Source organism: Athalia rosae, chromosome 2 (assembly GCF_917208135.1).
Source record: "Athalia rosae chromosome 2, iyAthRosa1.1, whole genome shotgun sequence".
In the NCBI taxonomy this organism is placed as follows: Eukaryota; Metazoa; Arthropoda; class Insecta; order Hymenoptera; family Athaliidae; genus Athalia; species Athalia rosae.
Window position 1 is genome coordinate 2839929 of NC_064027.1, and position 12378 is coordinate 2852306.

At 37.1% G+C, this 12378-nt stretch overlaps 2 protein-coding genes across 8 annotated transcripts; one reads left to right on the top strand and one right to left on the bottom strand.

Moving 5' to 3' along the window:
- Positions 1–916: 916 nt before the first annotated feature.
- On the bottom strand, positions 917–10515 carry LOC105684018 (ral GTPase-activating protein subunit beta). 7 transcript variants are annotated; one of them, XM_012397093.3, is made up of 24 exons: positions 10364–10515; positions 9690–10110; positions 9283–9309; positions 8939–9153; positions 8659–8842; positions 8293–8553; positions 7506–7691; positions 6905–7009; positions 6669–6809; positions 6329–6567; positions 6021–6251; positions 5774–5927; positions 5582–5689; positions 5088–5189; positions 4738–4878; positions 4650–4664; positions 4359–4519; positions 4110–4283; positions 3615–4024; positions 3110–3521; positions 2696–3008; positions 2361–2624; positions 1860–2109; positions 917–1722 (listed from the first exon to the last, which is right to left on the bottom strand). In XM_012397093.3, the coding sequence occupies exons 1-24, from the start codon at positions 10397–10399 to the stop codon at positions 1605–1607; spliced, it is 4668 nt and encodes a 1555-aa protein (XP_012252516.2). In that variant the 5' UTR covers positions 10400–10515; the 3' UTR covers positions 917–1604. The 7 variants fall into 7 exon arrangements, with proteins under 7 accessions (XP_012252516.2, XP_048505288.1, XP_048505291.1 ...); XM_048649331.1 differs by having other exon boundaries at positions 6329–6582; XM_048649334.1 differs by lacking the exon at positions 10364–10515 and adding an exon at positions 10219–10354 and having other exon boundaries at positions 6329–6582.
- Positions 10516–10628: 113 nt separating this feature from the next.
- Positions 10629–12356, top strand: LOC105684019 (histone H2A-like). Its single transcript, XM_012397100.3, has 3 exons — positions 10629–10790; positions 10861–11068; positions 11758–12356. Exons 1-3 carry the CDS (start codon positions 10769–10771, stop codon positions 11936–11938), a joined length of 411 nt encoding a protein of 136 aa, XP_012252523.1. The 5' UTR covers positions 10629–10768; the 3' UTR covers positions 11939–12356.
- Positions 12357–12378: the final 22 nt, after the last annotated feature.

Sequence of the window (12378 nt, forward strand, 5' to 3'; positions counted from 1 at the left end):
ATATCTCTATTTTTCTGCCCCAAAGGGAAGAATCGGCGATAATTCGATCATTTTTACAGATAGATCAATTTGGCTTCCGGATTCGGATTCCTGAGCTCAAAATACGTAAAAGTAGCATATAAACCCCAATTAACAAAAATATCGATTTTTGACCCCAAAATTGAAAAAAATCCAAGGGGTACCCCTTTGGATTCTTTCGATTTCGGGACCAAAAATGAAGTATTTTTAAAATCGATCGTATGATGCGTTTTCAATGTATTTTGACCCCAAGAACACGAATCCGTTGACCAAATTGAGCTACGAATTTTTCCCATCGGGATATCTCAATTTTTCTGCTCCAAAAAGTGAAAAATTAGTGATAACTCGTTCAATTTTATAGAGAGATTAAGTTAACTTCTAAATTCGAATTCCTGAAATCAAAATACATAAGAAAAGCATATAAAATAAAATATGTTTTGTTGGCCGAAAATCGAAAAAAATCCAAGGGGTACCTTAGAATTAAAAAAAAATGTTAAGCATGGAGAGTTTCGAGATAAATGGAATTGGGATTTTGAAGTCGTGATTACGTGGTCTTGTAGTTCGTTTGTAACAAAATGGATGATCTCGTATCAAAGTACGGAAAAAATCCTATCGAATACTTCATTCTAGCAAGTTTTTTTCTTCGGGTCTACCGAGGCAGAAATATTGAAAATAGCGGAAACGTCGAAATTCGCAGTCTTCACCATAAATCGTAGGTTTTGAAAATCTTGACTTTTGGCGTTCATAAGTGGTCTCAGCATGGATTCTGAGACCCCTCAAGTCGTCGAAAAAGTTGCCCGTTTCGACGTGGAATGCCACATATATGTAACTATTTAGATGTATTTTAGTAGCACATGCAATAATTTATTAAAATATAACAAAACTGTTATCATAATACTTTTTTTCATCTCTTATATATTAATAAATATAAATTGCTATATATAATATAATAATATATGTTTTACATACTGTGAGGGTATATCATACAACTTCCATACAATAATTGATACATTTGTTGATGGGATGCCAATTTCACCATTGAACAACCATACTACGTAAGTATTATCATAGATATAGTCAATCAATGGTGTTACCGATGAAAATAATGGATCAGTATCGAGTACGGCTGAAAAAATAAACGTGAAAATAGGTAACAGTCGGAATAATCTAACAGTACATCCATCGGTGCCAGGCAACTATGCTTGATAAAAAAAAAACGTCATAAAAGTAACGTCAGGAAACTATTAGGTCTAGATTGTAGAGATTCTCTTAGAATACATAAATTCATATGCATTGTCTTAATCTGTTCTGATAAGAATGTGGAATGGGTACTTGGTTCTTGGTAGACGCATTAATGTATTGTATGCTGCTTTGTTTGTTACTTGAAGCATCGACTGAATATTAGTACCGCATTTTATGTAATATTACGGATAGTAATGCTATTGTTAGCAAATTTATCGTTCGAACTCTCAGTTCTGACTGAGTTTGTTAAACTTGTTAGAAATAATATCGTAGCCTATAGAGCTACACGATTGCACCTATACAATATCATGTCGAAAAAAAGGTTCTAAAAAATGGAGGGTTCTTTAATTTTGTGGACTACTAAATAAAAATGTCAACAGTTCTGGTTGACTAAGATTACTTCGATATTTTTGCACCATGTCTTGGACTTTCAACCGCCTTCGGACGTGCGGTGGATGGTAGCTGAAAGAATAAAAATATTTTTTTAAATACCTTCATGATTTTTATTGATCCAAGGAATTCTCTTAAAAATAATTAGATAACGTAAGATCGTGTAGCAGTCAACTTTAATTAGTATTTTCTTCAAAAATGAACCTTACCTATCATTGTCCAGCCTTCGTCTTCGACCCATATTCAAGGCGGTCTGTCTTACCAATGTACCCAATACTCTTCGAGAAAGCACCATACCATCGACCAGAGGCGTAGCTAAATTTATTCTAGATACAGGACCTTGCAATCTAACTCTCATTAGGCCACTGGACAATGAATGTAGAAAAATCACTTGTACGTCAGAAGGTCTGACACCATTCGAATGTTCGAGTCCAGTGTTAGTGCAAGCTAGAAGGTCAGCTGCAACAAGTATTCAGATTGTTATTAATCAGTTATACAGTAGTAACTTTCAATGAATATAGGTGATAAAGACACATTCAATCCCACTTGATAGATCAAAGAGAATAAACTAATCAACACACTTCGATGGACATCCAGCACAAAAACTTTATTTACTTCTATTTTATGATCTTGAGAGTTCAGATAATTGTGAAAATCGAGAAGCGAATTCATGACTATATTTTTTTATCATCCACTTGTTATTTACTCACCAATGGGAAATTGCAAGTGATCCTCTAGGCTTTCCAACCAAACAACTAATATTCGTGTATCAGTTTGCATTGGGAGAGAATGCTTTGTAATTCGTCTTGGTTTAATCGGATCGGCACTTGATGTACTAGATGGACCCGAGCCTGGTATGCTCGGGGGCTGTTTGTCGAGGTCAAGTGACATAGCTCGAGAGTTTGGAGTTCCAGACTGATTTACTGAATATGGACGAGAACTGGTACTTTCGCTGATGCTCCGCTCAAACCAAGCTAGAACAAAACGCATATGCCTTTGTAATGTCTGACTAAACTAATGTAATAAAAAAAATGAGAAGTCATACCTTGACTACCACTAATATCACTATTATAATTCGATTCATCCATGGAATCAGAAGTCATATTTCCCACCGAATGTGTTGGGACTATGAACGCTACTTCTGAGCTGACATCAGCCCAGTACAAAATGTGAGTGTCACCGTTGTATAAAGCTCCTCCATGATCACTGTGGGCTGGTTGAGGTACATTAATTGGTAACGTAGCTCGCCATGAAGTAGAAACATGACCAGTCCATCCTGCATGGGTTGATACCGAGACTGGCCAGCCAAGAGAGCTCAGAAATTCCAGAAAATGTGGAGAAACATTTGTCTCATGTAACTATTTAATAAAATTTACAGAAAGGGAAAAATTATGAGCCTCCAAGGCCTTTCAAATCAAACATGCAATGCGAATTTTCATAATCATGGGTCAAAATTTACCACATTAGAAAGTATTTCATCTGGAGACTTTTGACCAGCTCGAACGTAAAATATGTGGACTGTATCACAGGTCCTTGGACTTGTGTGATCCAAGTTCTCCAAGTCTATGCAGAACCCTGGCATTGTTGGGTCTAGAGCTGTAAGACCGCTCGTAGTTGAATTTTCGTTATCATTATTATCCAGGTTTAAAAAACCAAAGTGGCTCAAGAAAAGCCTAGCTGTTTGGAACTCATGACAAATTATTGGCGGTGCACATTCTTCAACCTTATCATCCATAGTTTTGTTAAAATCATTGCTGTACTTTGATTCCAGATTAATTTGTCGATCAAGTAATTGAGATAAAAGATTGTGTTCGTTCTTCATCACATCATTATCATTCATAACCGCTTCCAGACTTGGTATTGACTCATCCCTGTTACATTTGATAAGCAAATCAAACGTTGAAGGTCTAATAAGACTTTACTAATCAGCGATCAATTAACTCTATCATATATGAAACACTTACACTCTACAGTGAGGAATACGATCAACATTATCTGGGAAGAATCTAGGTTTATATTCTGGTCGTGGGGCAGCCTCTGCTAAAGGTAACGGCCGCCCAGGATTTGTGTTCATACTTCTCACGCTAGATTTGTGCCGAGGCAGATGTCGGAGTTGCATAGTCCAAGCATGACGACCGAAAGGACCTCTAATCAACACGGTCACAGTTGGTTGTGGGTCTTGATCATTGCCTAATGGTTCTTCGAGAAGAGCTAACATAGTAGCATTTTCGGCAACAAAGTAACGGAATCTTTCAACCGCAGCTTGGCGAGCTACTCTGCCACCAGTCCAGCTATTACAATGGCGAAGTAACGAAACTTCATCAAGCAGGGAAGAAAGAGATTGTGCACCACAGGCACTTGGAAAATAACCGACCTGAAAATCATGTTTCCAAAATAGAACTTTCCACAATAAACTTTTTTTTTTGTCTTCACATGAATTGGCCTCTGATCAAACTCACCTGTTCTAGTATAATTGTTAGAAGCGCATCAGCTGCATCTCTCACTCGCATTGACGCTGGTTTCAATTCTTTTTCATCTTTCATTTTGATCGGTTCTCCTGGTTTCCCTATGCTTTTAGTGCCAGAAACACCTAATTCTACTACTTCAAGTACGGTTGTGAGACAGTCTTTGTCCTGCAAATATTATTTTTCTATCACAGCTCGTTGAACTACTTTAGAGATAATCGTATTCTGACACTGTATACAAACTTGTAACAATTGAGGATGGGCAGATAGCCATGTAGTCAGACAACTGAATGCTGCCACAATAGACGAATGTAAATCCTTAGAATGTGCCGGTGGTGGTCGCCAGCATTGGTAAGCAATGTAGTCACACAGCCATTTTACTGCACGCTTACATTCTAGAGCATCTGTATAATAAATGTGTGAATACGTATTTTAATGTAGTAATCGTATCACATATTGGCCTAATACAGATATTTGAAATGTTGTGAAAAAAAAATTCTTGTTTGTAATAGAAAGTCAGGTGATAAGTCGAACCTGTGAGCTTCCTTGCTGCTTGACACAATGTGAAGTTGAATCAATTAGTTACATGAATATTTACAGTATAAAATGAATCAGTTTTTACCTGTTTCACGAATATGTGTTCTCGCCAGACCCGCAAGTAATTCAAGTGCTGCCAATGAAATATTCAAATCCGTTTTCCAAGATGAAATTAATCTGTGACAAACCAAATATGTTGCTCGTACAAAAAGAGCATGTGCTGAATCTGTAACAAAATTCAATTATCATCGAAGTGCTTGCGAGATATCTAGACAACATCGATCTTTTCCATGATTGTGAATTATGTAGAATCCATTAGCTGTACAGAATATGCAAGTAATATTCATATAATATGATGAGAATTCAGCTACGGGTCAAACAATTAATGAGTGCACAATATTATTACAGCAGTACAAAAATAAATCAAGTATTTACCAAAGGCAATGCTTTCCTCCTGAAGGGTCACAATATCAGAACTATCTCCAAGTGAACGTAGATCACTGGAAATGCTTACTTGACTTGTTGAATCACTGGCGACTATCAAGCACGTGATGATGGTACAATGGTGAATACGCAACGGAACACAACCCAAAATAAAAATGAGAAACAACACGTCACAGAAGCGTGAAAAGCAGACAAACTGGTGTAGTAATAATGAAATTAAAATTACAGTACTTAGCTTAAATAGAATGCAAATTTTACACTCTGAGAAGTATTTCTGTTTCCTCATACAAATTCATCGAAGTAAGTGAGGTCATCACTTAATCTTATGACTCTATGGGATTATGATTCAATTCTTTGCTTCCAATAAAATTAGGAAATGGAAACATACATCATCAAACGCAAATCGATATCTTTGTTAAATAACAACATACCAAATCATGATTTTAATTCAATCGTGAAACCACCTCATAACTTCATCTTCTTACCTGATGAAAGCAAATTGGTCGTTGTGTCACTGGTGATGGTATCAGGTTGCATAACTTGTTCAACCTCTTCGGCAGCTGCAGAGTCTTGTACGCTTAACATTAGTCCACCTGATAAAGAAATTGTGCATAATATTTACAGAACATACAATCGAATACCAGATAGTTTTTCGCGGACTATAATTTGGAGTGTACCTAATAGCATGTGCGTGTTTAGTGGATCCGATTCGACTTGTAATGCATTAATTAGCAAGTTCATAAGCCTTGGTTTCAATTGTACAAATGTCACTGGACTTTTTTCATGGTTGCCTATCACCGTTAAAGATGGTAGTTCTCGTATGGGAAGGTTCTGCAGACAAAAAAGAACACAAAGTAAGATTTATTCAAGTATTGGGCCAAACTAATAATGTTTGTATCAAATGACCAGCTGGCATGTGTATACCTGCAGATTCAGTGGAAGAGTCAGCATTGATATTAATAAATGTATAGAGGCTCGTCTCAGTTCAACTCGAGATACAGCATTAGATTTCAATTTTAGCTCTTTTTCAGGAAGTACAATTTCCAAGGCAGAAATAACAGCTGGTACTAATACTTGTACTCCATCAAGATCTAGTCTGAATAAATCTGCTGAGTTCAGTAAAATACTCGCCAACGTTTCTCCGCATTCTCGAGTCTGAAATATACAAGCTTGTCAAATAATAGCATAGAAACTTTTATTGGTACTACGAATTGTTCCAAATTTAAGATTACTTCGTTGATCTTGAGACCATGATACATAGCTTGGTAGAACCTAGCTAAATAAACAGGTAAAATTTCTTCTCCCGTCTTTTTAGCGCAAAAAATTCTACAAAGTGCGCCCATAGCTTCAGCCCTGCCTGATTCATAGCGGTCAATACCAAGCGATGGTGGAATTTCACTTGTAGATTCTTGCAATGAACTTGGTCCATCAACCAGAACAGATGATGGACGTTTTGATGCACCTGACGGCTCTGTAACATGTGTTTCTATTGCAAGTGAAAAAAAAATAAGGAGGAAATAACCATTCAAAAAATTTCTGGAATTTTCGAACTACATCACCTATCATACATACGTGGCAGACTTTGTGACCATCCATCAGTGCCTATAAAAGCTGCTTCGAACAGCCATTCTCCGAATAAATGCAATATACTGTTACACTTTGGCCTTCCGGGTGCTAGAGGTGGTCGAATATCTTGCCCTAAAGAAGCAACGGCTAGAATAATAATATTTGTACATAATTTTTTGATTCCTTGCTGCTGTCGAGATATTTACATTTAGAACTTTTGGTACAACTGAATTCGTGCTTACATGTAATGCTCGAAGTTGATGAAGGACCAGAGTTAGGTGTAGATGCAGGTGGATTACTGGATATGCGACTTGTCGTTAATCCAATTAGAGAAGCTTTTGGAATCCCTGGTCAATCATATTATAGGATGATGAGTTGCAAGTATTTTTTCTTGACTGGTTTAAGATTAAGAAACATAAATTCACTGCTATATTTTTTTTTTTCTTAATAGCGTACACTTTGGATTGGACGGATTATGATGAGAATTTAACTGCAGATCAGATAGCGACATTCTAATTAAAAAGAGTTCATTTGACAAAAATACAGGGAAAGTGTGCAACAGAAAGGTACTAGAGAAACTTTGTGATATCAAAAGATTGTGTATTATACACGTCATCAATATTCTCAATTCGTATCTAAAGGAATAATCCTGGATATTTTGTGTGTCTTCGATACAAGATTGATCATCTATCAGACAGTACCGGATCTTACCAAGGTATGCATTCGAAGGAAAACCTTTCAATTCTGAAAATTTATCAACTAGAAGTAATGATCTAGGAGGTAACAATATAAGTGCTAAAGTCTGGTGTCATATCGAGAGATAGTTCACAGTGCTAGTAATACCCTTAGTAACAGCAGAGGGTGTAACGCTGAAGCTTTTGGCCAGTCTTCGTTGTGTTGGAGGAGTGGGGGAGGGCTGAGGCTGATCTTTACTACTAGTTTTGTCTCCTGCCACACCCCCACTGCCACCACTTCCAGAGGCAACACTTGTTACACAACACTCCTCCCAGCAGCAAGCCTGTGATACCCCTGAAACATTCGCATTGCCATGCGACCACAACCCGAAAATAAAAATACTTGAAAAGTGCTGAATGCATCAAAGACAGGTGTCATCAAATTTATGGGAGAATTATCCCTGATGGACTGAGAAACCTTTTATGCATAAATACAAACTTAATTGAATTTTTGCACAAGCTGATTGAAAATTGTATGTACAAAAATAAAAATTCTACACCTTGTCAGAGTTTTTACACGTCCTTATATTTTTTAATAATCTAGTTGCTGAAGAAAATTACCGATAGTGAGAATAACATATCTCTATGGCACTTGTCAACAGAGTAACCGACAATGCATTTCGATACGTATTAAATGGGATATTCTAAAACTCATTGCTGACGCTTGTAGGCAAGACTCACGTCAATAGTGCTTCAAACCACCAATATTTGTGAAAGTGGTGAAATAAGTTATTGCAACTACTTGTGGAATGACAAGAAGTTCTATATCACGAGAATAGTTTTTTTGTAATGATTTGCAGCATTGTAAAAATTGGGGTGCAGTTGTAAATTTTTTATCAATCAAATAGTCAGTTCTATATCACAATGATCATTGCTTGAACAATAATTCTACTCACCGAGGAAAGCATCGACTTGACCAGCAATACCTTTGATGGCTTTTAAAAATATTTGTGGTAAACCTTGTAAGCAAGGATGCTGACAAGGATCAACAACGTTCGGACTAGCGATTGCATATTGTAAAAATGCTTGAGTTTGTGAAACTACCGCTGGTCTACATAAATCTACAGGATCACCAACGGTTCGCAGTAATCTGTACCATGCTTGTGCCACAGCTTCTTCAGCCATTGTTGGAGGTACCAGATGAACATCTTCGTCACCTGGTACATTATAGTATGCATTATGCTAATTTCCGAATTTATTGTTGCAGAATTGCTACATCTGTGAAGTCAAATACTTTCATTTGCTGTGGGACAGCTACTCACTTATTTTTAATTCAGGAAACATTGGGCCGTACATAATTTGCAGTAATTTTGCAGTCAAAGCCAAACATACGCGGTTCCACTGCTCGACTAGGGCTAATCTGTGACGCCATCGTAAGCAAGACTCTCGTAATGTACGCCATAGCGGAGGTGAGGGAAAATTACGTTCGCAGGCTACTAGCCATACCTGTAATAGAATTTTTCATATGCTCAGAAATAAGAGATCACCATCAATATCGTAATTGATTCGAAGGATAGTTATTAAAGGGAACAGAACTATTACCTCTAATAATACGCCAAGTACTCTTTCGCACAGCTGTTCACCCGCATCTTCCCTCACTGCTGGGGGTGCTAACAATGCATCATTTATACCAATCAAAAAAAGCAACAGACTTTCCCAAGTTTCTCTTTCTAAAGTTGCTGGACCTCGTGCAACTTGCTGCAAAGTTCTAAGCACTCTGTGACATAGCACAGCTTGCCTGTTGATTGTATCAGCTCCTGAGAAAGGGAATTCAAAACATATTCAAGCTGATCTAGTAAAAACCAAGTGCAACAAGCACCCAAGCTCTTTTCAATAGAATAATGCACCGCAGGCGAATAATAAGAAATGTTAGTTTAGCCCTTTACCTAAGTCCTGATACAAAAAAGGCCAGACTAGGAACAAAAATATGGATAAATGTGGTTAGCTGTGATTATGAAAGACACATAACACTAAGTAACAGTTGGTACGATTTCTTTAATAGGATAGATTTGCTAGTGTTAAGGAAATTGTAGAATTGAGTATTCATCGGTTGCATTTTGATCCTTTGTAATGGTAGTAGAAAAAATATTTCAGCCAGTGAAGGGGAAATAGAAATCCAATCATTAATCCAGATGAAAAAAAGAGTCAATAAAAATTTTCGAACAGAAATTAAAAAAGGAAAGCCGCAGAATGATTCATTCTAAGTTTTCATTTACTCTGTCAATTTGATTTTGGTGAGTTATTTGAATCGTACCAACTGTACTATGATCGTTGGAATAAAAAATCATCTTACCTTCGCCTTTTCTAGGTACGAATAAATTATGAAAATGGCTGATAATTTTTCGTGCATAAAAATTGGGGTCCTCCACAATGGGTCGTGGTACAGAAATCTTTGGGGATGAATATAAAGCAGATAGCCATTCACAATAAACATTCACGCAATCTCTAACGGTGTCGTGCTCCGCTAGCGGTAAAGAAAGTCCGAAACAAATGACTTCCATACACCATTGAACTTCTCGATCCGTACTCAATGGGCTGTGTTCAGCTGCCTGAGTTATACCCAGATTTGTGGCAAGCTGTCGCACGATAGACAAGGCCACTTCTCGCCCAGCTATCGGGTGAAACTTTTCTAAAACGCTTTGACTCTCCTCTGAACCATTTTGAATCAGTGAACTCAGGGAAGCCCATTCTGAATACATTCCACCTCCGGAATCCTGTAGGAAAAACGTTGGAATTAAAAAAAAAAAAGAGCAATTAGTTTTGTCGTTATAAATCTACGTTCATTGACACTGTTAAATATCTTAAAAAAAGAATTTGTTAACCTTTTTTCAAAGGTAAAATAGTTTACTGTTGTATTTGATTTGGTATAAATAATTGAGGTTAAAACTTTTGACGTATCGTCAGCGCACCTGGACGATAGTCAACGTGTCAAGTAGTGTTTTTGCTGTTAAACTATTATGCAGTTACCTTGAGATTAACCCTGTTGAATACGCCTAAATTCATAGATTACCATGCGCATGTATGACGTACGATCGGGAATGAATAACCAATTTACTTCCGATCTGTCAAACTCAAAACGGACACAACGGTAGCCTTTGAGTATCTGTCATTCCGTTCAAACCATCAACCACCACTGAACAACATCTCAAGTCCCCGGTGGTAGCGCCCTCCAAACGTGAAATAAATATACCAATTTCACAGCCTCCGGTGTCAAAAAATTTTCCCGCTCAAACTAGCAGTTAACAAGGGAACCGGCGCCAAAATACACGACATCCGACTATCCAAGTAACCGACATCATTCGCTGTTCAGTCGTCGTGTCGAACGGTTTCGTGTATACTTTTATCATTGTTCCTGTTATATCAACGTGAAAAATGTCTGGCCGTGGCAAAGGAGGTGAGTATTCGACAGTTGACAGATCACTCTAAAGATCCAACTGGACCCATCACATTTATTGATTCCAAAGGTAAGAGCAAGGGAAAATCAAAGACTCGCAGCAGCAGGGCAGGGCTACAGTTCCCCGTTGGTCGTATTCATCGACTTTTGAGGAAAGGAAATTATGCTGAACGCGTCGGAGCCGGTGCTCCGGTATATTTGGCTGCTGTTATGGAATATTTAGCCGCTGAAGTTCTGGAATTGGCTGGAAATGCTGCAAGAGACAATAAGAAAACCAGGTTAGTTATGGCTTCGCTTGTCTTTTCGCAACTTGATATGATACGTGCTATGTCATTTTCAGTTTTAATCCAAAGTACCATAAAAAATCGGTTCGATTTTCCAGCTAACGAAAATTATAATTTTTTTTGAACATCTATAGTATACAGTTTGGTGTTGATGCTTTTTCCTTTTCCCCTATCTACCTTCCACTTTCTTGACCTTGTTTATTATCCGTTCAAAATCCGTTATTAAATACTATGTGTACACAAAATGGAACCTTCAGAGTTCAGACTTGATATATTTTTTGTTCTAGCTTCAAATTTGCCACAAATTATCTAAAATATTAAGAGTATTTGAACGACTGTTGTTGAACATAGCAATGAAAAAACAAGCTACCCAGTTCAAACTAATTTCTATGAAATTCTGATAGGCTGAAGGAAAAAAGAACTTGTTTTTTGATAAGATGCAAGTAACTTTTCTTTTTCCTATTACGTTCTTTTCAATCATAACTAACGAAGATCTTTAGAGGTTATGATAGAGAGCTTCCTGTAAAATGAACATTTCAGCTGTCGTTTTCAGTACCTAAGATCTTCGAGTAGACCTCTAAAGTCTAAAATAAATGTCCTGAGATGCAAGCTTGAGCCAGGGTATTTCTGAATCCCAGGTTCTTCAGACCTGTATTTTATCATTTATGTTTATTTTTTTTCAGAATAATCCCACGTCACCTTCAGTTGGCAATTCGTAATGACGAAGAACTGAACAAACTACTATCTGGAGTTACAATTGCACAAGGTGGTGTTTTGCCCAATATCCAAGCAGTTTTATTGCCAAAAAAGACTGGAAGCGGTGGTGGATCTGGAAAGGGAGACAAAGCCTCTCAGGAATATTAGGTCAAAATCACACACCATTAGTGCCAGTGCAAACCTACATCTACTTCTCAAAATTTGACAAGTCATTCAGACATTTCATTATAACTAATCTAAGACTCTATTAGCTATGCCAGATCAAAAAAAAGCAACCTAGAAGCTATTGGAGAAGAATAGAAGCAGTGTGGGTCATGCAATAACTTTTTTCCATCTTTGAACATTAAAAGTGGCATGCTTTGTTACAATTGGTTAATATTCACGCTGGATTTGTCTCCATAAATTTAAAGTTGTGTTTTATATTTATAATGTTTCATTACCTTAGGATAACGTTAAATACTTGTGTTTGGCTATTACTAAAATTGTTAATTCTTGTACCAAATTTTGAGGGAAGAATCGCAATTTAATGTTATTAATAAACGGTTTATAACCTTATCATACTAAATATCTTCTGTATGATGTGTCTG